Source organism: Carcharhinus amblyrhynchos, chromosome 26 (assembly GCF_965287045.1).
Source record: "Carcharhinus amblyrhynchos chromosome 26, sCarAmb.v2.hapA, whole genome shotgun sequence".
In the NCBI taxonomy this organism is placed as follows: Eukaryota; Metazoa; Chordata; class Chondrichthyes; order Carcharhiniformes; family Carcharhinidae; genus Carcharhinus; species Carcharhinus amblyrhynchos.
In genome coordinates, this window is record NC_137349.1 from 17,621,201 (window position 1) to 17,647,629 (window position 26,429).

Consider the following 26,429-nt stretch of genomic DNA (forward strand, 5'->3'; position numbering starts at 1 on the left):
GATCTAGGTGTATGTGTACATAGATCCCTGAAAGTTGGGAATCAAGTAGATAAGGTAGTTAGGAAGGCATACGGTGTCTTGGCGTTTATTGGTAGGGGGATTGAATTTAGGAGCCGCAACGTCATGTTGCAACTGTACAAAACTCTGGTGCATCCGCACTTGGAGTATTGTGTGCAGTTCTGGTCCCCACATTATAGGAAGGATGTGGAGGCATTGGAGAGGGTGCTGAGGAGGTTTACCAGGATGTTGCCTGGTATGGAGGGAAGGTCCTATGAGGAGAGACTGAGGGATTTGGGGTTGTTTTTGTTAGAAAGAAGGCGGCTAAGAAGGGACCTTGTTGAAACATATAAGATGATTAGAGGTTTAGATAGGGTGGACAGTGATAGCCTTTTTCCTCGGATGGAGAAAGCTAGCACGAGGGGACATAGCTTTAAATTAAGGGGTGGTAGATATAGAACGGATGTCAGAGGTAGGTTCTTTACCCAGAGGGTGGTGAGGGATTGGAATGCCCTGCCTGCTGCAGTTGTAGATGCGCCTAGTTTGGGGGCGTTTAAGAGATCCGTGGATAGGTTTATGGATGGAAAGGGATTGGTTTAGGTTAGAGGGTCATTGCTTTTTTAATTGGTCGGCGCAACATCGTGGGCCGAAGGGCCTGTTCTGCGCTGTAATGTTCTATGTTCTATGTTCGATGTTCTATAATTGAATTTCTGGTTCAAAGTAATTTCCAACCAATACCTAGTAATTGCACAGCGTGTTGTATTTTAGTAGTAGACTAATTGTTGCCCTAATCATTATACTATTTAAACAATGATTTCTATTCAATGTATATACTCAGAATTAACAATGTACATTTTTTAAGAAGTTTATGTTTTAGTGTCACAAGTAACATTTACATTAACACTGCAATGAAGTTACTGTAAAAATTCCCTAGTTGCCACACTTTGGTGCCTGTTCAGGTACATTGGCCATGCTGAATTCTCCCTCAATGTACCTGACCAGCACGCCCTTCCTGCAGACTCTGCACAGGTAGTGACCCAGGACTAGAATTGAACCTGGGTCCCTGTGAAGGATAAAAAAGGAAGTAATAAAAATGTATGAAAATAGTATAAAAGTTAGATATTGGCTTTGTAAGTTGCAGAATTCATAGTTTAAGGGTCACAAAGATTTCAAGACAGAATTAAGCTGCTTTTGACCAAAACTCTTGGCCTTAAATAACAAGATTGATCTCAATCTGTCATATCAATGATAAGAGGAGTGACAAACTCTGAATGCTTCATTCCCATAGAGAATGCTGGGACACTTGGCTTATTGATGGTCACTTTTTCAGGGCTATGTGCGCCGGGTCCTGGCTTCTGAGTATAATAGGTGGGTAAATCGTATCGACCCAGCATTGAATAAGCTGGGAGTTTTCGCAGGTAAACATTGGGGTCAGTGCGATTGTACCGGCCAGGCCCTGGGGTTTTGGACAGATCTTCTCTCTTTATCCTCCCAGTGACTGAGAAACTAGCACTGGAAGGCTTGGTGGGAACCCTTGGCCCTATAAGGGATGGAAGAGTATAGCTGTTAGGAGCAGGAACGGTATCCAACTTGCGATATCTAGTTCGGGATCCCATAGAATAAGCTGGTGATCTGTGTTCTTTGAGGTGAGGTGCACTCTCTGGATTATACGCACCTGGCCCAGGTGTTCCTGGTATCCGTGAAACATCTAAATTATTCAAAAAACACAATGTTAAACAGGTAACAAGGTAATAGATTAAGCAAATAATCTATTTTAGTTTGAAACATTGTTCTTGCATTTCTTTTTATCCCGTACCCCTTGCACGTTGTTTCAATTCATGTAATCATAGAATCAACATAGAATCCCTACAGGATACAGGAATCCCATTTAGCACATCGAGTCTGCACCGACTACAATCCTACCCAGGCCCTTTTCCCGTATCTCCACGTATTTACCCTGCTAATCCCCCTGACACTCAGGGGCAATTTAGCATAGCCGATCAACTTAACTCAAACATCTTTGGACTGTGGGAGAAAACCAGAGCACCCGGAGGAAACCCATGCAAACACAGGAAGAATGTTCAAATTCCACACAGACAGTGACCTGAGGCCGGAATCGAATCCGAGTCCCTGGCACTGTGAGGTAGCAGAGCTAACCATTGTGCCACTGTGCCACCCCTCAATAAAATACCTTCTTGAATGCCTCAATTGATCCAGCCTCTATTACACTCAAGGCAGATCTGAACCATCCACTGTGTGTAGAAATTTTTTCTCTCTTTTTTCAAACTTCCTACCTCGACTTGCATTAGGAGAATGGTCCACATGTGCTCTCACTGCTATGATACCTTGATCAAAGATTTGGCATGCGGCTTTGCAGGAGCAAAGACCATTCCTATTCTCACCCACAGACTTTGGGGCAGTGCTGACCTTCCCGCCTGTAAGTCAGAAGGTTTAGGATATTGAACACAATTCCAGACAGGTGTGGGATGTGGAGACAGGAGTTCCAACCTGAATTATCGTTTGGTGATTTTTGAGTCCAGTTTAAGTGTGGATAGATTTTGCCTATTCTATGGGTTGTTGGAGCCTAAAAAAATCTCCCGATGTTGGCAGCCTTCATGCCATGGCTTTTCACCCAGGATGGCAAGGTGGCACAGTGGTTAGCACTGCTGCTTCACAGCGCCAGAGACCGGGGTTTGACCTCCAGTTTGGGTCACTGTCTGTGTGGAGTCTGCACAGTGTCCCCATGCCTGCGTGAGTTTCCTTACTCCAGGTTCCTCCCACAGTCCACAGTGGGTTAGGTTGATTGGCCATGCTAAATTATTCCTTAGTGTCAGGGGGACCAGCTAGGGTTAATGCATGGGGTTATGGGGATAAGGCCTGGGTGGGATTGTGGCCGATTTGGGCTCAATGGGTCGAATGGTTTCCTTCTGCGCTGTATGGATTCTATGATTAAAACCTCTAATCAGCCTGAGAATCCTGGAGTGGTACAGTGGTTAGCGCTGCTGCCTCACAGCACTAGGGACCCGGGTTCAATTCTGGCCTTGGGTGGCTGTGTGGAGTTTGCATATTCTCCCCGTGTCTGCTTGGGTTTCCTCCCACAGTACAAAGATGTGCAGTTAGGTAGATTGGCCATGCTAAATTGCCCCTTAATGTCCCAAAATGTGTGTAGGTCAGGGGAATTAGTGGGGTTAAGGGGATAGGGTCTGCATAAGATAAGAATGCAGTTCAGTGCAGACTCAATGGGCTGAGTGGCCTTTTTGTGCATTGTAAAGATTCTTGATTTAATTCTATGGATACTCCTTTGGAGTATCAGAAACAAGATCCTAAGTGTATTCTTCACCAGCTTAGATCAGAGGTGCTTTGCCCATTTTATCAGCAAACGGATGCCCCTGACGAGAGATGCATAGAATTTCCATTGGAGTTTCCTAATTCTCCACTTTCAGCAGAAACACTGAAGAACATTACAAAGCTATTTACAAGCCATTTCCATCAATTTTCCTGCTGGAGATCAGGAGAACCCCCGCTGAAAATTAGCCAGCAAAACTAACCTGGCAGAGACAAAGGAACAGGTTAGGGATCAAATTTCAGGGCCTCCTTGGGCTATGTAGCTTATACCAAACCAGACGGAGTACATTTACCACGAACCCCATCAGAGGAAACACTGGGGCAGATTATCTACCTCTCCTTGGGTGGAAATGAAATTACAGCACAATCTAAATAGTAGGGACATCCTACAATTTTCCTGTCCCACCCACCATGGGAGTTGTAGCGGATATGGAACGGACCATGCAAAGGTCCGTTGATCTCAGACAAGATTTTCTGGTTTTGGGGTGAAGACAGCTGGAAAATCCTGCCCATTATGTTGTTTCTACCAGCTTCCACCACTCTGGGGGAGGGGTTCTTAAGTGGTTCCACTGGCATGCATCAGAAATGGGCAGAAGCCTCATCAGCCCATTTAAATCAGGGAGGTGCTATTTTGAGATACCATTGAGCAGAACACCATACATGGCCACCCATGGATACTAGCCACGGAGCTAACAGACAGTCAAAGTTACCGGCCACTGGAGATATTTTCACAAATAGGCTCTTGTGTGATTTTTGTCGGGGAAGCATTAATGCTCCTCCTAGCTCCACAATTAATAACTTCTACCAAACAAATGCAGCAACATCCAAGAACAGAACTCCACTGTATTACCAATATTCTTTTTCTAACATTTTGTACTCGTTTTTTTTGTTTCTCTTTAACTTAGCTGGTGTTCCAAGGTTTTAGAACTCAAACTGCTCAATTGGTTTATACTTTATTGAATGATAGGTTTTCTCACGGGAGGTTTTCACTCTGCCCAGTATGGAGTATGCTGGCGTTCCATTCCTGCCAAATCTTGTGATCTTTGGATCAACATAATACTGAGGTCCTGGACTGCAGTTGACTTCGTACACTGACAAGAGAAAGACTAAAATTACTTCAAGGTTTTTTTTTAACATCAGCTTATAGATATTGAATGTGAATAAATCATACTTCCATCTCCCTTTACACTTTCTCCATTTGTCACTGCTGGTAGAACTTTGTTTGTAGTTTGAGAGAATATTCACACTGGCAGACACAAGAAAACTACAAAACTAGTGGACAGCGCAGTAGTTAGCACTGCTGCCTTTTGCACCAAGGACCCAGTTTCAAATCCAGTCTTGGGTGACTGTCTGTGTGGAGTTTGCATGTTTTTTAAAATGTATTTACCACATGTGGGCATCAGTGGCTGGGCCAGCATTTATTGCCCATCCCTAACTGCCCTCCACTTCAGAGGGATTTTAAGAGTCAAACAGTGGGTCTGGAGCCTTATGTAGGGCAGACTAGGTAAGGACCACAGATTTCCTTCATTAGTGAACCAGATAAACTTTTATGACAATGGTTTCAAAGTCATCATTAAACCTGTAATTCCAGATTTTTATTGAATTTAAATTTCACCATCTACTTTGGTGGGATTTGAACCTGGGTCCCTCGATTACTAGTCCTGTGATAATACCACTACACCACTGCCTCCCCAACAATGTTTGCCCTATGCTTGTGAGGGTTTCCTCTGGGTGCTCTAGTTTCCTCCCACAATTCAAAGATGTGCAGGTTAGATGGATTGGCCATCATAAATTGCCCCTTACTGTCTCAAGATGTGTAGGTTTAGGGGGATTAGCAGGGTAAATGCATGGGGTCGTGGGGGCAGGATAAGATGCTTTTCTGGAGAGCCAGTGTGGACTCGATGGGCCAAATAGCCTCCTTCTACACTAGGGATTCTGTGAAAACTCCACAAAAGAAACAGTAAACTTTTACAAAAATCAACCTATGAATTTTCATGTGGAACATCGACAACTACTGTTTTTAAAATATCGGACAGGGTAATTAGAGGCCTACACGAAGCAGACACACATTCATTCACTGTGTCACATGGATTTGTTTTACCAAGGACAGGGTGCACCATAGAAAGCATTCTTTCTGGTTGTGTCACAGCTTGGTATGGCTCCTGCTCTGCCCAAAACTGCAAAGAACTACAAAAGGTTGTGAATGTAGCCCAATCCATCACTCAAACCAGCCTCCCATCCATTGACTGTCTACACTTCTCACTGCCTCAGCAAAGCAGCCAGCATAATTAAGGACCCCATGGACCTCGGACATTCTCTCTTCCACCTTCTTCCTTTGGGAAAAAGATAGAAAAGTCTGAGGTCCTGTACCAACTGACTTACGAACAGCTTTTTCCCTGCTGTTGTCAGAGTTTTGAATGGACTTCCGGAATATATTCTTTGAAACTTTCAATGGTAAGTTGACAAAGTATTATTTAAACACCGTGAAAATAACATTGAATTTTATGTGATTTATTCTCAAACTGCTAGAATGGAAAGTTTCAACCTTGTCCACGCCCAAATATTTCCAAGCAGCTTCTCATGTTATTTTCTGAAAAAAATGAGATGTTAGCCAGTTCGTGTTGAGTGCCAAACTCAATAGTTAACCTATCATTAGATATAGTTGCACATCCTGCCAGGATAATGGAACTGGGCTTTGGGTAGATGAAGTCATACAACTGGAATCACTCCAGAAAGTAGTCCTGATAGGATAGCAGAAACACTGCCCTGTGTCTGTCTTTCTAGACTGATAGATATTTTCCCAGTTCTGGACAAGGGCCATACATTGCATTCTCTTGTCAGGTACTACTCTGATGGTTTGGCAGACATTGAAGCTATAGAGAATGAATGCACCTTCCTGTTACTACAGCGAGTATTGCATTAATCACGTAGAGATGTATAGCACGGAAACAGGCCTTTCAGCCCGACTCATCCATCCCGACCAGGTTTCCGAAACCAAACTAGTCCCATTTGCCTGCGTTTGACTCATATCTGTCTGAACCTTTCCTATCCATGTATTTGTCCAAATGTCCTTTAAATGTTGTAATTGTACCTGCCTCTACCACCTCTACTACCTCCTCTGGCACCTCATTCCATATACCCACCACCCTCTGTGTGAAAAGTTGCCCCTCAGCTCCCTTTTAAATCTTTCCCCTCTCACTTAAGCCCTCTAGTTCTGGACTTCCCTTCCATAGGGAAAACACCCTGGATAGTCACCTTATCCCACATGATTTTATAAACCTTTCTCAGGACCCTCAAGCTATCCTGCTTCTCCACTCCCCCCAACCCCCACAATCAGATCACCCAGAGTTATTACCCCCTTCACAAATGCTCAATGATTGAAAGCAGCTCCCCCGCCCCCGCTCACAACATAATCACCAGTACTCCCATGACTCTCACGGTCACCAACTACCCCAATAAAGGGACCCACCCACCCCCATGATATCACTGACAAACTCCCAAGTGATCAGTTCTCCCCTGCCTCCCCCAGCCCCTCCTCACCTCAACCATTGATTTCTCTCTGACCCCCTTTTCACTTTCTTAGAGGCTGCAGTACGATGGCACAGTAGTTAGCATTGCTGCCTCACAGTGCCAGGGACCCGGGTTCCATTCCGGCCTCGGGTCACTGTCTGTGTGGAATTTGCACATTCTTCTTGTGTTTGTGTGGGATTCCTCCAGTTTCCTCCCATAGTCGAAAGATACATGGGTTAGGCTGAGTGGCCTTGCTGAATTGACCGTTCGTGTCAGGGGTTAGCAGGGTAAATAGGTTATGGAGAATAGGCCTGGGTGCGATTGTTGTCAATGTGGGCTCAATGGGCCAAATGGCCTCCTTCTGCAGTGCAGGGATTTGATGATTTTAATCTCTGATAATTTATACACAAACAATAATTAACAGAAAGATTTTTTAAAGTCAAAACAATGACCGAATGACCACTTCTAATATTATATCATTCATTGAACATGCTCAAAGTTCTTTGATTGGTCACACAATGATGAAGTTGTTTGAATTTTGTTTACTTACACACACTGCTGTGTTTTTTCCCAAAGGTGTAGGCTGGACTTGTGTGTTTGGTGTAATCATGACCCACAAACCCAATTGCTGGGGGTAATCCATATCTTCCTGGCCCTGGTCCTATATAAAAATCAGAGAATGAGTAGATCTTTAATAAGGAGCACAGGAAAGATACTTTTCTAAACTGGCAGATTAAATGCATGAAAGAAAGAATCTTCTAGTCACCACTTCAAAGCAGGTGAGATGGTGGGGTAGTGCACTCTCATGAGCTAATGTGTGCTTCATAGAAACCCTACAGTGTAGGGAGAGGCCATTGGGCCCATCGAGTCTACACCAACCACAATCTACCCAGGCCCTACCCCCATATCCCTACATATTTACCCACTAACTCCTCTAACCTATGCATCTCAGGGCACTAAGGGGCAATTTTAGCCTGGCCAATCAACCTAACCCGCACATCTTTGGACTGTGGGAGGAAACCGGAGCACCCGGAGGAAACGCACACAGAAACAAGGAGAATGTGCAAACTCCACACAGACATTGACCCAAGCCAGGAATTGAACCCAGGTCCCTGGAGCTGTGAAGCAGCAGTGCTAACTACTGTGCTACCCAGAAATAAATTCAGGTGCTAGGGTCATGCGTTCAAATCCCACCACTGTACTGGGGGAATTTAAATTCAATTCAATAGAAAATAAATCTGGAATGGAGAACTCATCTTGGCAATGGTAATTATAATCCATTATCATAAAGCTCCATCTGGTTACTAAAGTCCTTTAGGGAGGGCAATCTTTACTTGGTCTGGCCTAAATGTGACTTCAGATCCACACAATGTGCTTCACTTTTATCTGCCCTCTGAAATGACCTAGCCAGCCTGTCAGCTTAAGGGCAATTAGAATGGCCAATAAAAGCTGACCTTGCTAATGATATCCACATCCCATAAAAGAATAAGGAAATAATACCTTTCCTTTCAGGGTTGTTGGGCTGGCAGGGCTGGCTTGCGTATTGGAGATGTGATACACAGGACAGACTCAGGGTTAAAAAAACAAATGGAACTTTATTAGTGGTGTGTGATCTCTTCCGTAGTTGCTTTTTCACGGTCTGTTTCCCGCCTAGATTTATTACAGCACTTCCTGCACACATATAAATACAGCAGAGCCTCAGCGAGCTAATGGGGATAAATACAAATACAGAATGGGGTACTGGTGCTAAAATCAAAGAGACAAGCATTCTGATGCAAATATTTATTATAAAGTAATTAAAAAGACTTTTGTGGACAAAATGTGCTCTTCAAACCAAATGTTGGTTGATGGTTTCACATCTTTCCTTGGAGTACAGGGTGAAACACTGGGACCAAAAGAGAAAGTGCTGGAAAAATCTCAGCAGGTCTGGCAGCATCTGTAAGGAGAGAAAGAGCTGACATTTCGATCTAGATGACCCTCGACTTGAAACGTCAACCTTTTTTTCTCTCCTTACAGATGCTGCCAGACCTGCTGAGATTTTCCAGCATTTTATCTTTTGGTTTCAGATTCCAGCATCTGCAGTAATTTGCTTTTATCCAGTGAAACACTGGGTTTAATTTGGCTGATTAGCAGGCACAGCATGTTCACTCTTCCCTTGAGTGTAAGCATCTTTATGTCACTCCATAAGGTGGTTAGTCCTATATGGCTGGAAGATTTCACAACATTAATGTCAACTGTGGCTCAATTGGTAGCGCTTTTGCCTGTGGGTTCAGGGTTCCAGTTTTAGTCCAAGGCCTGAGCACAAAAATCCATGCTGGGCGCATCAAGGGAGTGCTTTGTCTTTATTTATTCATGGGATATGCTGGCTGGGCCAACATTTCTTGCCCTTCCCTGAAGGCATTTAAAAGTCAACCACATTGCTGCAGATCTGGAGTCAAATGTAGGCCAGACCAGGTAATAATGGCAGATTTCCTTCCCTAAAGGGCATCAGTGAAAGAGATGGGTTTTAACGATAATCGACAATGGGTTTCTTCAATTTCAAATATCATCGAATGCAAATTTCACCATCTGCTATTGTGGGATTTGAACCCTAATGCCCAGGGTTCTGATAACAGTTATTCAGACTTGAAGCATTCGCTCTATTCTCTCCCCACAGATGCTGTCAGACCTGTTGACGTTTTTGTTTCAGATTCCAGCATCCACAGTAATTTGCTTTTACTCCGGAGCATTACCCTGGGTTCCTGGATTACTAGTCCAGTGACAATACCACCGCGTCACCGCCTTCCCTTCTGTCGAAGGTGTTGTCATTTGGATGAAACAGCTGGTCTTATTTTTCTGGATGTTAAAGCTCCCATGGCACTATTTTGTATAGGAGAAGGAGAGTTATCCCTAGTGTCCTGGCCAGTATTTATCCCTCAGTCAACATCATAAGAGCAGATTATCTGATCGTTATCACGTTGCTGTTTGTTGGAGTTTTCAGTCCACAAAAATTGCTGCCACATTTTCCACATTACAGCGTGATTACACAGTTCATCATTGACTGGGGTCAGTTTACCTCAGTTGGCTGGACAGCTGCTTAGTGATGCAGCATTGAAATTCTGTACCCGCTGAGGTTATTCATCATGATTCTCAACTTTACTCCTCGCCTGAGCCGCGGTGATCCTCAAGTTAAATCGCTGTCAGTCACTTCTCAGAGGTGAGCAGCCTATGATCATCTGAAACTATAGTAACATCATCTCTTTACCTTTACTTCATTGATCGTAAAGCAATTTGAGGCATCTGATGGTTGTGAAAGGCACTATAGTAGGAGAGGTGGTGGCGTAGTGGTATTGTTGCTACATTAGTAATCCAGAGACCCAGGGTAATGCTCTGAGGACTTGGGTTCAACTCTCACCACAGCAAATAGTGAAATTTAAATTCAGTAACAATCTAGAATTAAAAGTCTGACCATGAAACCATTGTTGATTATTGTTAAAAACCCATCTGGTTCGCTAACCTCCTTTAGGGAAGGAAATCTGCCATCCTTGCCTGGTCTGGCCTACAGCAATGTGGTTAATTTTTAAATGTCCTCAGGGGTGGGCAATAAATGGTGGCCCAGCCTGTGACTCTCCCCATGCAGAAATAAATAAAGTCTTTCTTAATCTAAGAATATTGTAGAAAGATACCTATTTATTCAGCTTATTTTCACTTGTTTCATCAATGGGAATAGCAAAATGGAGGCTGCCATCAGCAGCGGTGACAGCGATTGAAAAAATGGTCACTACAAACTCCCCTGCTCACTGAGCCCAAGTATTTTTCAGTGGATGTGCTTGTGACCTTTCGGCTCATGGCCTATCAAACAATTTTCACTTCTTGTTCCTTCAATAAATGCAGGAATGAACCAATTGCCAACATGCATTTGAAATTGAAGAGTTTATTTGTTGGATGCTTGTAGTTGCTTTAATTATTCGCTCTGACTGGTTTCAACGCCTGAGCTTGGCTTCAAGCCAAATCATGGTTTGTCTGCATGGGGTACATCGCTACTAAATATCTAATCTGGATTCTGCATGGACACTCAATAGGCAGTCCCTTGTGCCTCTGGTAGAATGAGTTTTCTCCCCACCAAGAGACCAAATATTACAAATAGATTGTCTGTGAAAACAAGAAAACTGTAAAGCAGTTAACTATTGACATAGGCATAATACAGTTTGAAATTTAAAAGTTTCACACAAAAGAAGTTCAAACATTAACTATCTTAACAGTCATACAAAGATGTAACAATGATTATATGTGTTCTTGCTATCACATTTACAGAGTGTACGCTGACAGCCTTGTTGTGTATTTTTGGACAGGTTTCAGAGAGACAGATATTGGGCTAGTCAGCACTTTGTACAAAGGAATGCACTCAGCCCAGTTCTTCTGGTTAGATCATTTCTTCTGTAAATCCGGGGAACATCTACACAAATGCTTCTCAATCTGTGGAGGTCTATTATAGTAACTATCTCGATTCTAATTCTGTGACAGGCATAGAAGCTTGCTTTAGAGATCGAATGCATCTTCTTGTCACTAATAGCGAGTTTTATAGCATTATTCAGTCCAGTCTAGAGTTTTCTTCCAGGTCCATCAGGCTATCCTGCTTCTCTTCCTTGCAATCAGACCACCCAGTGATTGACCCTCCTTCACAACTGGACTGCTCAATGGCAATTCCATCTGCCAACTCACGACAGCAACTAACACCCTCCCCCACCCTGGCACCCATGCCCATGATATCACTGACAGCCTCACCCCCAAATGATCACCTCTGCCCAGCCCAAACTCCATCTCTGCCTTCGACCTACTCCTGACCCCCTGTAATCATCCCATTCTGTACACAGTGGTTCTTGCAATCACTCTGCCAGTAAGATGATTTACATGTTCCTGGGCTGCCTGACATGGAGCCGATTCATATCAATCAGGCTGGGGGATCCTGTTTAAAAAGAGGCTCACTTGCTGTAGCGTGCTCAGAAACACCTCCAATTGAGTTTTCCGATCAGAAATCCTCTTTGGAATTCAGGATCGAAGTAAATATTAGGGCTAAAGCAAGATCCTCTTCAAGTCAAAAACTCTGCTGACTTGGACTGTTCCTGAAAGAAGGGTCATAAAATTCCTACTTAGCAACATCATGGGAGCACAACCTCACAGTATCAGGGAGCCAGGTTCAATTTCTGTGTTTGTGGAATTTGCACATTCTCCCCGTGTCTGTGTGGGTTTCCTCTGGGTGCTCTAGTTTCCTCCCACAGTCCAAAGGTGTGCAATGTAAGTAGATTGACCATGGAAAATTTCCCTTACCGTCTTAAGATGAGTGGTTTAAAATAATTAGCCATGGTAAATATGTAGGGCTACAGGGATAGGGCAGGAGAGAGTGCCTGGATAAGGTACTCTGTTGGAGAGTTGGTGCAGGCTAGATGGGCTGAATGGCCTCCTACTGCTGTGTTGGGATTCTACAATTCACTACCAAAAATGCAGGGAACTGAGGAGAGGACCCAATACCACTTTACCAGGCCAAATGGGGAGAGCAATTAATGCAATTGAGAATAATTTGAAAAAGATGTTCTGGCCAGAGAATTGGCCAAATATCTCCAGGGGATCAGGAAGTGGTAATGATAAAAAAAAGTCAAAATAAGAAGGGTTTAATTTTCAGCCTCACATGAGCTCTGAAAATCTCCTTTCATACGAATCATTTCCTTCATTTTATAGATTGGGTGTTTTTAAACAAAGATTGGTATGGATTTCTCACTCTCATTCTGCCAGAGAGTTGGCACAACTTGATGGGCTGAATGGCCCCCTTCTCACTAGAGGAATTCTATGATTCTGTGCACATGTGCTCAAGTCTTGGAGTGAAAGTTAAACTAGGTAACCGTCTGACTCCAAGTTGAATGTTCCCAAACCAGAATTGACACAGGTTGACTCAGTTAGTAACCTATTTTCAAATAGTTTTACATTTTTGGAACCATTCCAGAATGCTGTTCCTTCAGTGACTTTGCAGGGGCAGAGGTTCTGATACATTGGGTACTGGTGAGCAATTTGATGTCAATGAAAAGGTTAATGCCATTTTTAATATAAAACGGAAGAATACTTTGAGCAAATGTGATCCCGTTAAACCTTTCTTCCCACTTAAAATTTCAGAATCGACATCGTATAGTAAAGTTTATTTATTAGTCACACGTAAGGCTTATGTTAACACTGCAATGAAGTTACTGTGAAATTCCCCTCGTCACCACATTCAAGTCACCTGTTCAGGTCAATGCACCTAACCCACATGTCTTTCAGAGTGTGGGAGGAAACCAGAGCACGCGGAGGAAACCCACGTAGACATGGGGAGAATGTGCAAATACCACACAGACAGTGACCCAAGCCGGGAATTGAACTTGGATCCCTGGCGTCGTGAGGCAGCAGTGCTAACCATGTGCCAACCATGCCAACCGTATAATAGGTGTTCATTCATGGCTTGAAAAGATCTTTACAGTTATGAGCAAATTGAGCTGGGTGCATCAATAATTACTTACACGCAAATAGAAATGGCACCACAACCCTGAGTGAACATTGAACAAGAAGAATAGGACTTTGTTTAAGGCTCCTTGTTGCTATGGCTCTATGGGCCTGATCTTACCATTTTGATTCTAAGTGCTGAATCTGGGCACAATTCAGATCCAACTTGGAAAACTGCTCCAATACTCACTTCGCCTGAAAAAAAATTGTGAGTCTGAATGGTGCTGTGGGTGGGGCTTATTGCGCCCGAAATGCTGCAGGTCTGATTGGAGACTTCAACTGCACGTGCGCAGTGAAAAAAATTCTGAAAAAAGGCATCCCAGTCACATCACTCCTGGGGCCCAAAAAGCGGATAAAGTGGCCTCCCTCCTCCCCCCATACTTCCCATCGGAGAATGATTGGGCCTCCCCCCACAACCCACCTCCCCCCCACCCCCCCCCCCCAACCTGCCCCCCCCCCCCACCCCCTCACTGGAGAATGATCTAGCCCCTCCCCGCCCTTTTGGATCTGAGTTAGAGAGCCGTTGGAAGCTTTGAACTCACCTCTTCAGAAGCTGGAGTGCCCAAAGCAGGCCTTTGCCAAGTATGTCTGTTTCGCGCTGAATCTGGACAGGCAAACGCAATGGCAAAGAGAGAGCTGCTGATAAAGTTGGGCAGACAGCCCATTAATTCAATTTAAATGCATGCAAATGCATTTCAGGCATGGTTCTGATCGCAGCCATTTTCGGGCCTTGGTAAAAAGAACACTCACGCAGAGACATGAATCGTGCTAATCACCTCACTTCCAACTTTACCATGTTTTCGTGCCCAAAATCGGGCGCAACCCAATGGTAAAATCAGGCCCTGTGCCTCTATCAATGAAATATAACTATCTTCCATATAGGTATGCTTTCTAACATATTGATCAAATGGATATTAGTCCAAACTTCAGTAATACAACACTCAGCCTTCAACATCATTATTCCCACAAAACTCATCTCCAAACTCCATGGCCTGGGCCTTGGCACCTCTCTCTGTGACTGGATTCTGAACTTCCTAACTCACAGACCACAATCAGTAAGGATTGGCAGCAACACCTCCTCCACGATCATCCTCAACACTGGGCCCCACAAGGCTGTTCTCAGCTCCCTACAACACTCCTAATACATCTGTGTGGCCAAATTCCCTTCCAACTTGATTTTCAAGCTTGCTGACAACACCACCGTAGTGGGTCAGATCTCAAACAATGAAGAGACAGAGCACAAGAATGAGATAGGGAATTTCATGAACTGGTGCGTCAACAATAATCTCTACCTCAATGTCAACAAAACAAAGGAGATTGTCATTGACTTCAGGAAGCATAAAGGAGAACGTGCCTCTGTCTACATCAATGGGTCGAAGTAGAAAGGGTTGAGAGCTTCAAAGTTTTAGGTGTCCAGATCACCAACAATCGGTTCTGGTCCCCCCATACCGACACTATAGCCAAGAAAGCCAACCAATGCCTCTACTTTCTCAGAAGACTAAGGAAATTTAACACATCAGCTGCAACTCTCACCAACTTTTACAGCTGCACCATAAAAAGTATTCTTTCTGGTTGTATCACAGCTTGGTAATGCTGCTGCTCTGCTCAAGATTGCAAGGTACTACAAAAGCTCGTGAATGTAGCCCAATCCATCACGCAAACCAGCCTCCTATCCGTTGACTCTGTCTACATTTCCTGCTGCCTCAGCAAAGCAGTACACTCGAGTGTACTATCAAATAAATCGGTTGGACTTAAACCTGGTGTTGTCAGACTTTTTACTGTGTTAACCCCAGTCCAACGCCGGCATATCCACATCAGCAAAGCAGCCAGCTTAATGAAGGGCCCTATAAACATAAGAACATAAGAACATAAGAAATAGGAGCAGGAGTAGGCCATCTGGCCCTTCGAGCCTGCCCCGCCATTCAATAAGATCATGGCTGATCTGTCGTGGCTCAGTTCCACTTTCCCGCCCTCTCCCCATAACCCTTAATCCCCTCTCTTATCAAAAACCCATCAACCCGCTTCTTAAAAATATTTAGCGAGGCAGCCTCCACCACTTCAACGGGCAGAGAATTCCAGAGATTCACCACCCTCTCTTCCACCTTCTTCCATCAGGAAAAAGATACAAAAGTCTGAGGTCATGTATCAACCAACTCAAGAACAGCTTCTTCCCTGCTGCTGTCAGACTTTTGGATGGACATACCTTGCATTAAGTTGATCTTTCTCTACACTCTAGCTTTGACTGTAACACTACATTCTGCACTTTCTCCTTTCCTTCTGTATGAACGATATGCTTTGCCTGTATAGTGTGCAAGAAACAATACTTTTCACTATATATCAATACATGTGACAATAATAAAGCAAATCAAATCAAACTCCTAATTCTAAATCTTCAATTTTTCTCTGTGCTATACATATAGATTGTTACGGTGTAGTGCTGCTCTAAATGTACACTTTGTTATTTGGGGTGACAATTAGAAAACAGAATACGAACCATTATTTCATGAGTGAAAGCCCAGCTGAGAATAAGCACCGTAATCATAGAATCCTACAGTGCAGGAGGCCATGCAGCCCACTGAGTTTGCACTGACCACAGTCCCACACAGGTGCCATCCCCATGTACCCACCCTAGCTAGTCCCCGACACTAAGAGGTAATTTAGCATGGCCAATCTTCCTAACCTACACATCTTTGGACTTTGGGAGGAAACCGGAGCACCTGGAGGAAACCCATGCAGACATGGGGAGAACATGCAAACTCCACACAGACAGTGACCCAAATCAGGAATTGAACCTGGGACCCTGGCGCTGTGAGGCAGCAGTGTTAACCGCCCTGGCTGCATTGTAGAACTGAGTCATATCGATACTTAAATATTATAGATATTGGGTGGGATTTTCCAGCCCCACCCTGCACTGTGTTTTCCAGTGGCAGAGGAGGCTCGCCATTTGCTGTCAGTGGGATTTTCCAGTCCCACTGATGTCTGTAGCATATCATGCGGCTCACCCATCCCTCGGTGGAGAATGTGCTGCGGGGGAGGTATCACCTTTGGCCAGAAAATCCAATCTAGTATGTGGATAAATCGCACAGCTCATTGTGTTTTTGCTGGTTCTGAGAAAGATCTGAGGAGGGTGGTCATACCAAAACAATTCTAAGTGCAGAACCAAAGAGAAAAAGTGAGTTTCAGATCCGTTCTTTTGGGCAAATTGAAAGTCCCAGTCCTCTTTGCATGTAGCCCTTCAGATTGAAGAGTTTTTCTCTTGAAGTATTTCTCCAATTCCCGTTTGAAATGATCATTGATTCTGCTACCCAACCCCACCACCCCCCCGCCCCGTCCCCATGTTTCCAGGCGGTGCATTCCACATCAATAACAACTAACTGTGTAAAATAACCTTTCCAGCTCCTTTCAGTTTTTACCTTAAACTTGTATCTTCTGGCTGCCAGCCCTCACACAGCTTTATGTAGATGGGTGAGAGAGCTTTCTGAGATTAAACCTTGAGCATTGACTATAACCTATAATTTCATTCCACTTTTAACACTCCGGTCTGTTTTACAGCAGTACAGGTAATTAATTACATTTACTTTGAATTACGTTTGTAGTCGTTCAGCGCCTCTTCGTTTAGATTGAAACTGGATTTAAAGTTTAAAGTTTATTTTATTAGGGTCACAAGTAGGCTTATATTAACACCACAATGAAGTTACTGTGAAAATCCCCCAGTCACTGCACTCTGATGCCTGTTGGGGTACACTGAAGAAGAGTTCAGCTTGGCTGATGCATCCTAACCAGCGAGCCTTTCAAACTGTGGGAGGAAATCGGAGCATCCGGAGAAAATCCACACAGACACGGGGAGAAGGGGCAGATAGTGACCCAAGCCGGGAATCGAAGCCAGGTCCCTGGCACTGTGAGGCAGCAGTGCTAGCCACTGCGCGATTAAGAAAGGTAGCTCATGTATTGTCACAATTACTATAAGGAAATGTTTAACAGCAGAGAAGATTACCTCTCTCGCGAGCTGCAATAATGGGATATGCTTTCTCACTGTCACTGTCCATCCTGGGGGAGTGTTGCAAGTTGCTGAGGCTGGATTGAGAAGTTCTGAAACGCTATCCTGGTGACATGCTGCCTTGATGGAGCAATGATACAAATGTTGCTGCCTTTAACAACCAGGAAGTTGCCATGGGAGCAATGGCACTTAGCTCATCCAGGCATACGGTTACTCACACTCTGGAGTCGGACATGCCCTGGTGTACTGGATTGTGCTGTCTTTTCTATTGAATGAAGGGAGTGCACCTGACAGATGTACAATGCAGTGTCGTGGTTATGTTACTGGTCCATTAATCTGGGGAACGTGAGATCACTTCTCACCTCAGCAGCTTAAGAAGTTGAATTCAGTTTAAATGGCCTGAAAATAAAGGGCTGATATCATCAGTCATACTGATATCAGCCTTTTATCATCGCGTATGCTGGTTTGGGATTATGTTGTTTTCTGAGGTAGGCAGTCATTTGGAAGTGTGTTTTATAAGCTCTGTGATATCAAAGAAATTGAATTTATTACAAAACCATCTGGTGTACAACGATGAAACTATCGAATAATTCAGTATAGATTCTTTTAAAGTATATAGAATCATTGCAGAGGGACTCCTTTTGGCCCATCGAGCCTACGTTGACAACAATCCCACCAGGCCCCATTCCCGTAACACTGTGTATTTACCCTGCTAGACCTCCTGACATGAAGGAGCAATTTAACAAGGTCAATCAACCTAACCCACACATCTTTCGGACTATGGGAGGAAACCAGAACCCCCGGAGGAAACCCACGCAGACATAAGGAGAGTGTGCAAACTCCACACAGATGTACAACCTCCACACAAGCAATCACCCAAGGCTGGAATTGAATCCTGGTCCCTGGAAGGCAGCAGTGCCAACCACTGTGCCATCGTGCCGCCCTTCAGTAATCCAATAATGGTTTGTGATTTTAAATCAGGATGTTCACAGATGGAGCACTGGACATTTATTAAAAAGGTTTTCTTAATGACAAACCCATTTACAGCTGTATTAATAAAAATGATCCAGTTGGCGACTCTTAACTACATCAAAGGATATTTTAAGGCCAGAATTCCCCAACCTTGCCCACAGTTGGGATTTATCGGCCCCACCACAGTGAATGAAGATTTGGCTGAGTGTCAAATTCTCTGTTCTCGCTGGTAGTGGTAGAGAGGTGTGTGAGACTGGAGAATTCTGGCTTTTATATTAAAAACGAATCAGTTATGTTTGACAAAACAGTCAGGTTCAATTACCTCATTGAATTCATAAATGTAATTCCATGAGAATTCTACTAGAAATTTAATTTTATTTTTATTCGTTCATGGGATGTGGGCATTGCTGGCTGGACAAGCTTTTTTTGCCCATCCCCATTTGCCCTTGAACTGAGCGCATATAAACTTTAATCACGTTGCTTTGTGTCTGGAGTCACATGTCCGTCAGATCAGATAAGGGTGGCAGATTTCCTTCCCTAAAGGACTTTAGTGAACTCGATGGGTTTTTACAACAATTTACTTTGAACAAAGAACAAAGAAAATTACAGCACAGGAACAGGCTTTTCGGTCTGCCAAGCCTGCACTGACCATGCTGCCTGTCTGAACTAAAAACCCCTGCCCTTCTGGGGACCATATCCCTCTATTCCCTTCCTATTCATGTATTTGTCCCGATGCCCTTTAAAAGTCATTATGATAATGTACTTCCCCAGCAACGAGCTCCAGGCACCCAGCACCCTTTGTGTAAAAAACTTGGCTCATGCATCTCCTCGTACATTTAGTTTTATGTTCGTCATTAGACATTTAATTCCAGATTTTTATTGACTTCAGATTTCACCATCTGTCGAGATGGGATTCAAACCTGTATTCTCAAAGCAATATCCTGACTATCTGGATTACTACTCCAGTGACAATGCCACTTACACCCTTGCCTCCCCAGCTAGCATGATTCCAAGGGAATTTTGAGTGCATCTTCCCAATTGTGATCAAATCAGAAACTTTAAGCCAACATGTTGGATTACACTCTGTTACACACAGGGTGAGAGTAAGTTGCTGGAATTCCCATTCCATTCTCAACTGTCAACGACCAGTAAACTTTAGAATGGAGATTGTGTGTGCCTTTTATTGGAGTGTGTGGAACAATTTGAATAAGATTCTCGTGGGGTTAAGTAAAGAGGATTGCTTATTCATGCATTGACCCTGAAATCTAACATCACAGCACTCACACAGTCACACACACTCACAAGGAAAGTACAGTTAAAGAGTGTAGTGCACTCTTACAGCAAAAGGATAACTCGTAATTCACATGTTGCAAGCCTGATAGGTGAATTCCACAAAGTCAAGGTTCTCCTGAAAGATGGACTTTCTGCAGGCCATGAATTTAGTTACTTCAGGTCTCATTACCAGGAGGACAATTTGTTGAATTGGTAGACCCCAAAATGGAAGAAGCTTGTAATTCAATTACAGCCTCCAGTTCTTTTTTAAGATGTAGGTGTGACTGCCTTTTCCTTGCTGCGTCTTACTTTTTGCTATCAGCGTTTTAAGATTACCAAGGGATAAACATGGCTGCCCTGCGAGGTGACAATTTCAGTTCCTTTTCCAAGTGGTGGTCTTTGGTTACTTAGCTACATCCTGTTTATTATTTTTAAAACAGTCATTAAGGCGATCATCTTCTTTGTTCCATGAGAAACTCACCCAATTCAGGAGTGTCTCCTGATGGATTCAGGATGGGTTTGTTGACATATCCTAGCCTGGAATGTATCCTTTATAGTGAGGCAGTTTTAGACTATACAGATGAGGAATGGCCTTCAGTAACCACCTTTGCAACGACGAATCTTTTCTTTTAAAACATTAAGTTTTTATCGTGAAAGTTAGCAATATGATGACCAAAACTCTCCAGTCATTCAGGCCTCACTGCTGCTGCAAGCGAGGATGGAGAATTTGGCACTCAGCCAAATCTTCTTTCACTGCAGCGGGACTGGAGAATCCTGTTGGTGTGAATGGCAAGAAAATTCTGGCCAATATGTCTTTACTGGGCATAACATTACACAAACAATGGAATACCAAAATATCTTCTTTGGAAAGTGCATAAGTTATCCAATAAATATCTGTTTCCATAAACTGGAAACTATAAGCTTCGTAATGACTAAATTTTCAAAAGCTGTTCTTTTAAGTGAATAGATATTTTTAAATGTTGGCAGAAGTATTTCCAAAGTGAATGATCCGTAGAGGATTTTCACAGTAATTTTATTGCAGTGTTCATGTAAGCCTACTTGCCACAATAAATAATAAACTTTAAAACTTTAAACTTTTCCCATTATTGATCCTAATCTATTTTGAAATGTGATTTGCGTGAAAAGTTTCACCAAAGAAATTTGCAAACTGAAACGGCAAAGGTGGAAAGTGCATAGAGGAATGAATAACACCATTCTTACTGATTGCAAATAGATACATAAATAATAATAGATGCTATTTCCCTTGGAAATCAAAGTAACTACATCAGTGTTAGTGACATGGAGGACAAGGGGCTTAATAAGGGGACCAGGGGTTATGGGGAAAAGACAGGAGATGGGGATGAGAAAAATATCAGCCATGGTGGAGCAGACTCGATGGGCTGAGTGGCCTAGTTCTGTTCCTACGTCTTATGGTCTAAGGGGAGCTCAAAGGGGAAAATAAAGATATGCGGTAATATGGCTTCTTTGGTGACAAGAGGATGTTCTAAAGTGCTTTACAGCCAAGGAAGCACTTTCAAAATGCGGTCAATGTCGTAACGTAGGAAAAGGAGAGGCTGATTTGTGTTGTTAATTAATCAACAAATATTGGCTGGACTTGTCTTGTGCTTCTTTGGAATAAGGCATTGGATGTTTTACCTCCAGTTGACAGGGCAGACAGCGCCTTGGATTAATGTCTTAACTGTAACTCGGCCCCTCTAACAGTGCAGCACTCCCTTGGTCCTACACTGGAGCAGGTAGCCGCATTAGTATTTTTGTCCAGCAGAGTGCTGTAGAAGATCAGAGCAATACAGTAATGCATTTAATTACAAATCAGATTTTGGCACTAGGCAGGAAGCTCAACCAAAATCTGCGTAATAAGAGCACAAATCAAAGCAGGATAGTATATCTGTTTGGGAGGAAACCTGAGCACTTAGAAAAAACCCACACAGATACAGGGAGAACGTGCAAACTCCACACAGGCAGTGATCCATGCTGGGAGTTGAACCCAGGTCCCTAGCATTGTGAGATAGCAGTGCTAACCACTGAGCCACGAAGCCACCCAGAGATTAGATTTAACTTTAGAAGAAAAGAAATCATGCACTTTCAAATGAGATGCTTTGGAAATGTGATACATACTTTCAGGTGTGATAAATGCCCAGTAAACCCAAATCATATTTTACAGGTTGTTGAATTATTTTGGATAGTGAGAATCAGAGGCAGTAGCTGACAGAGAAAAAAATAAGGAATGCAATTTCATTAGATCCTCCTCTTTTTTTTATATTGGTAGCTTTATCTTACTGCTCATTCCCTCCGGGTCGATTTTGTCCCTGCTTGCTACAAGTTGTTTGATACACCCTATAGCTGTTCAGTTGTATTTGCTTAGCATTTTATATACATTTAACCAATCTTTGTTTTAGATTCCGGCATCCGCAGTATTGTGCCTTTATCCTGGTATAAGTGTGTCATATGTCTCAAATATAATGTACAACAGTATAATCAGGACAGGTAAGATACAGATCAGTCAGAACCTAACTCCATGGCAGAAGGGGCTCGAGGTGCTGATTGACAGTCTCCTATCCCAATGTTACTCTGAGGTGTATAATCTTGTGCAGCAACAGTCAGAAGTACGTCCAATCTGTCTTAATTTAAATAGAGTGTTTTGGTATCATCTTGTGTTGAGTTATGGATAGTTTGATTAGGAAATGAATTGAAATTTGCCATAAATGTAGTGCAAAAGAACATAAATACTAGTTCAGAAATTACCTTATCTGAAACGTAAGTGGAACAGGATAATATTAGGATATTGCTAAGCTTGTGGCATTTTTTCTAAGTTTTACGACTAGTTTGAAGTCACTACTTATTTTTAAAAGAAAACAGCCTATAAAAATGTCATCATTTATTAACCTGGATTTTGTGTTTTTGCTTCTGACTTTTACACGCCTTCCGGTATTTATACAGCCTCAACACTGACTAGTTCTGGAGTTTAAACGATAGCATTGGTGGAAGAGTTAGTCAAAGCCATTGGTTTTTCAATGAAGACAGTATGGGTGTGCGCAGCCCCACTGCACCACCACCCCCCCCCAGCCCCTCACCTAGTGATAAACTGAGCCAGTAAGAAATTCCAAGGTTTGATTGCTAATCTGGGTTAACTGATCTGAACTGGATTAGCCTTTGCATTTATAGGTTAAGGAATGGATAAATTGGTCAAGATTCCATTGGCTTGATCACCATTCAGGGATGACCAATCGAAGTATGCAAGTGTGAAAGTCAGCTTGATGCCAGTGGAATTATCCATCGCGTATGGAATCACAGAATTATCCAGCACTATTCAGTTGCTTGGCTTGTTGTGGCTGCGCCAGGTCACTGAATGAACCATGTTTCACTGAATGAGCCATGTACCAAACGCTTCTCCTCACCAGCCTGCATTTTTCTTTTTTAGATAATAATCCCTCTTGAACCTATTGATTGACTCTGCCACCAGTACACACTCAGGCAGCGCATTGCAGCTCCAAACCAATTGCTGTTTGAAAAGGTTTCTCCTCGTGCCTCCGTTGCTTCTTTTGCCAATTAACTTAAATCAGCCTTCTCCAGTCCAGTCCAAAGATATGCAGCTTAGGTGGATTGGCCATGCTAAATTGCCCCTTAGTGCCCCAAGATGGATAGAGGGATTAGCAGAGTAAATGCATGGGGTGAAGGTGGTTTTGGTAAGATGCTCTGTCGGAGAACTAGTGCAGACTCAATCGGCCGAATGGCCTCTTTTTGCACTGTAGGTATTCTATGATTCTCTTGCTCTCGATCCTTCCACCAATGGGAGCAGTTTCTTCCTATCTATTCTGTCAAGACACCTCATGATTTTGAATACGTCTGTCAAATCCTCTTTCAACCTTCTCTGAGGAAGAGTGCCCCAACTTCTCCAACCTATGCCTCTGAAGTTCCTTATCATTGGAACCATTCTCATGAATCTTATCTGCCCTCTCAAGGCCATACCTTCAAATGTGGCCTTGGGTGATTATGGAGTTTGCATGCTCTCCCCGTGTCTGTGTCGGTTTCGTCCAGGTGCTCTGATCTTCTCCGACAGTCCAGAGATATGTGGGTTAGGTTGATTGGCTATGCTAACTTGCCCCTTACAGTCAGGACAGTGAGCAGGGTAAATACATGGGGTTTACAGGGATAGGGCCCGGGTGAAATTATGGTTGGTGCTGACTCGATGGGCTCGAGTGAGACCGGAAATTCCCACCCGAGGTCAACCGACATTTCTGTTGTCCGCTCTTCGCCTGCTCCAATTCCATGGCGGGCAGGGTTGTCGAATTCCAGTGGATGTGTTGTATGATCTCCTGCTACGTCGGGACTCTATGATTTTATGAAATTCGTAGAAATTGGACAGAAAATGTAACTGAATCAAAAAAGGGAGAACAAGTTACTAGTGATAATATTGGAATGTTTATGATAAAAGCACTCTGAAAATATTCTCCTGTGTTAAAACTTGAACCTGTTCAAGCTCAGTACGATTGTGCAGATTGTAGTCAATCAGTGTTAGAGTCTGTCCAAACTTGCCATTATTTTAATGAAGTTTCTTACTGCTCTGTGAGCCACTAATTCATGATTTTCCTCTGGATGCCCTGCACTGCGCCTGCAGTTAATCTTTAAACAGATAGGACTGAGTCTGGCATAGTACTTATTTAAACATTATTGATAACTTGACTTTATTAAACCATAACAAACAGCTAATTGAGATGAATCGTGCCACCTCGGTTTTGAGAAATGAAAGGAATTTCAGGAGTGAGAAATGTAACAATTCTTGGCTGGGTTCTTTCTCAATATCAAGGGTTCTGGGGGTCAAGATAGCAGCATGCTTCACGAATGTCTTGCAACCTTTTCCCTCATCCCCCAGGGTCTGAGATGAAACAAGTTCCGACCTGGCTGCTCACTGGCAAGATTCCTGGCTCCTTCTGGATTTTATACATCAAGTTTCCTATTAACAGAGGGTAGGAACGAGCATTGGTATGTTTAACTAGCTAGCTAATGGTGTAGCAGTGATTACACAATGAAAGTGCCTCTTACACTGTTGAACAACATCCAGCATTGATGATTATGGGGAGATGATGGCCTAATGGTACAATCGCTGGACTATTAATCCAGAAGCTCAGCTAATATTCTGGGGACCCATGTTCGATTCCCGCCACGGCAGATGGTGGAATACGAATTCAATTTAAAAAAATCTGGAATTAAGAATCTAATGGTAACCATTGTCAATTGTTGGAAAAAACAATCTGGTTCACTAATGTCCTTTAGGAAAGGAAATCTGCTGTCTTTACCTGGTCTGGCCTACATGTGACTCCAGAGCCACAGCAATGTGGTTGACTCTCAACTGCCCTCGGGCAACAAATACTGACCAGCCAGCAATGCCCAGCTCTCACAAATAAGAAAAACAAGGTGTGGGGGCAGTGAGGCAACTTCAAGCCACATAAAGTATCACCTGGCTATCATGGAATTGAATACTGTTCAGGGCATTGAGAGTTGCTGTTGATTTCTAAGGTGTAGATAGGAAAGATGTAGTGTGATGGTAATGACCAATGGATAAGTAGCTCTAATAGTGTGGGGATCTGGGTTCAAATCCCACTGTGAAAATGATTTTTTTCTATTTCATATACAGGATCTAGGTGCAGCTGAGCAGGTCAGCATTTATCACCTACTCCTAATTGCCCTTGAGAATGTGGTGGTGAGCTGCTTTCTTGAACCGCTGCAGTCCCTGTGGTGTGCGTACACTGATAGTGTTATAAAACGAGGGAGTTCCAGGATTTTGACCCAGTGACAGTGGGATATAAAAGCTAGTGGTAACTGTAAAACCATCACTCATTGTTTTAAAAATCCATCTTCTTCACTAAGACTCTTCGAGAGGAAATCTGCCATCCTTCTCTGGTCTGACCTACATGTGACTCCAGACCCACAGCAATGTGGTTGACTCTCAACTGCCCTCTGAAATGGCCCAGTAAGGCACTCAGGTTAAGGGTAATTAAGGATGGGCAACAAATGCTGGCCTTGTTAGCAACCCCCAAATCCCATGAAAGAATAATAAAAATGAAGCCGGTACAGTGACACAGTGGTTAGCACTGCTGCCTCATAACACCAGGGTTCAATTCCCATTGGGGTCAATGTCTGTGCGGAGTCTACTCTTTCTTCCCGTGTCTATATGGGTTTCCTCCGGGTTCTCTGGTTTCTTCCCACAGTCCAAAAGGTGTACAGGTTAGAGTGCATTGGCCATGTTAAATTCTCCCTCGGTGTACCCGCATAGGCATCAGACTGAGGCAACTAGGAGATTTTCACAATAACTTCATTGCAATGTTAATGTAAGCCTACTTGTGACACTAATAAATAAAAACGAAAAATATATCGATCATATTGCGGCAGCAGAGAACACAGAAAATATACAATGGTGGACTCAGCTAACACAGCAGATTTGAAACTTTGAAGACAGATTATGGTAGAAATTCATAGGATTTGAAAGATAAGGGCTGGAATCTCATCACCGTTCAGCCGGCAGGATTTTCCCATCCCGCCGCAGTGAACGGAGATTTGGCTAGCTGCCAAATTCTCTGACTTCGCTGCAGTGGGAGCGTGGCATGAATGGCAGGTAAAATTGTGCCCAAAGATAACAATGAAATATTTCAGCCTGGTGTTACTCTATTCTGTGGAAACCAGGTACCAAACAGAAATTATAGTTTGCCAACTTTCCAGTTAAGAGCAATTTAGTCAGGTCGTGGTGTTTCTCTCAGTTAATTTCTGAAGCATTAAAATGTGAGATGCCATAGGTTATCCCAGCATTGCTGGT

General features: G+C 43.3%; 1 protein-coding gene across 3 annotated transcripts; it reads right to left on the bottom strand.

The window, feature by feature from the left end:
• Positions 1–993: 993 nt before the first annotated feature.
• Positions 994–17,460, bottom strand: cimap1d (CIMAP1 family member D). 3 transcript variants are annotated; one of them, XM_080212822.1, is made up of 4 exons: positions 17,354–17,460; positions 7,403–7,513; positions 4,320–4,433; positions 994–1,705 (listed from the first exon to the last, which is right to left on the bottom strand). In XM_080212822.1, exons 1-4 carry the CDS (start codon positions 17,403–17,405, stop codon positions 1,227–1,229), a joined length of 756 nt encoding a protein of 251 aa, XP_080068948.1. In that variant the 5' UTR covers positions 17,406–17,460; the 3' UTR covers positions 994–1,226. The 3 variants fall into 3 exon arrangements, with proteins under 3 accessions (XP_080068948.1, XP_080068947.1, XP_080068950.1); XM_080212821.1 differs by lacking the exon at positions 17,354–17,460 and adding an exon at positions 8,353–8,548; XM_080212824.1 differs by lacking the exon at positions 7,403–7,513.
• Positions 17,461–26,429: the final 8,969 nt, after the last annotated feature.

Bases quoted from the DNA above. Each gene is read 5' to 3' on its own strand.
- cimap1d (XM_080212821.1), bottom strand. From the start codon at position 8,533: ATGTGTGCAGGAAGTGCTGTAATAAATCTAGGCGGGAAACAGACCGTG. The intron at 4,434-7,402 runs GTAAGTAAACAA...TTCTCTTGTCAG, and splicing joins GAAAAAACACAGCAGTGTGT to TGTACGAAGTCAACTGCAGT. The intron at 1,706-4,319 runs GTGAGAAAACCT...TGAATAATTTAG, and splicing joins GGGCAGAGTGAAAACCTCCC to ATGTTTCACGGATACCAGGA.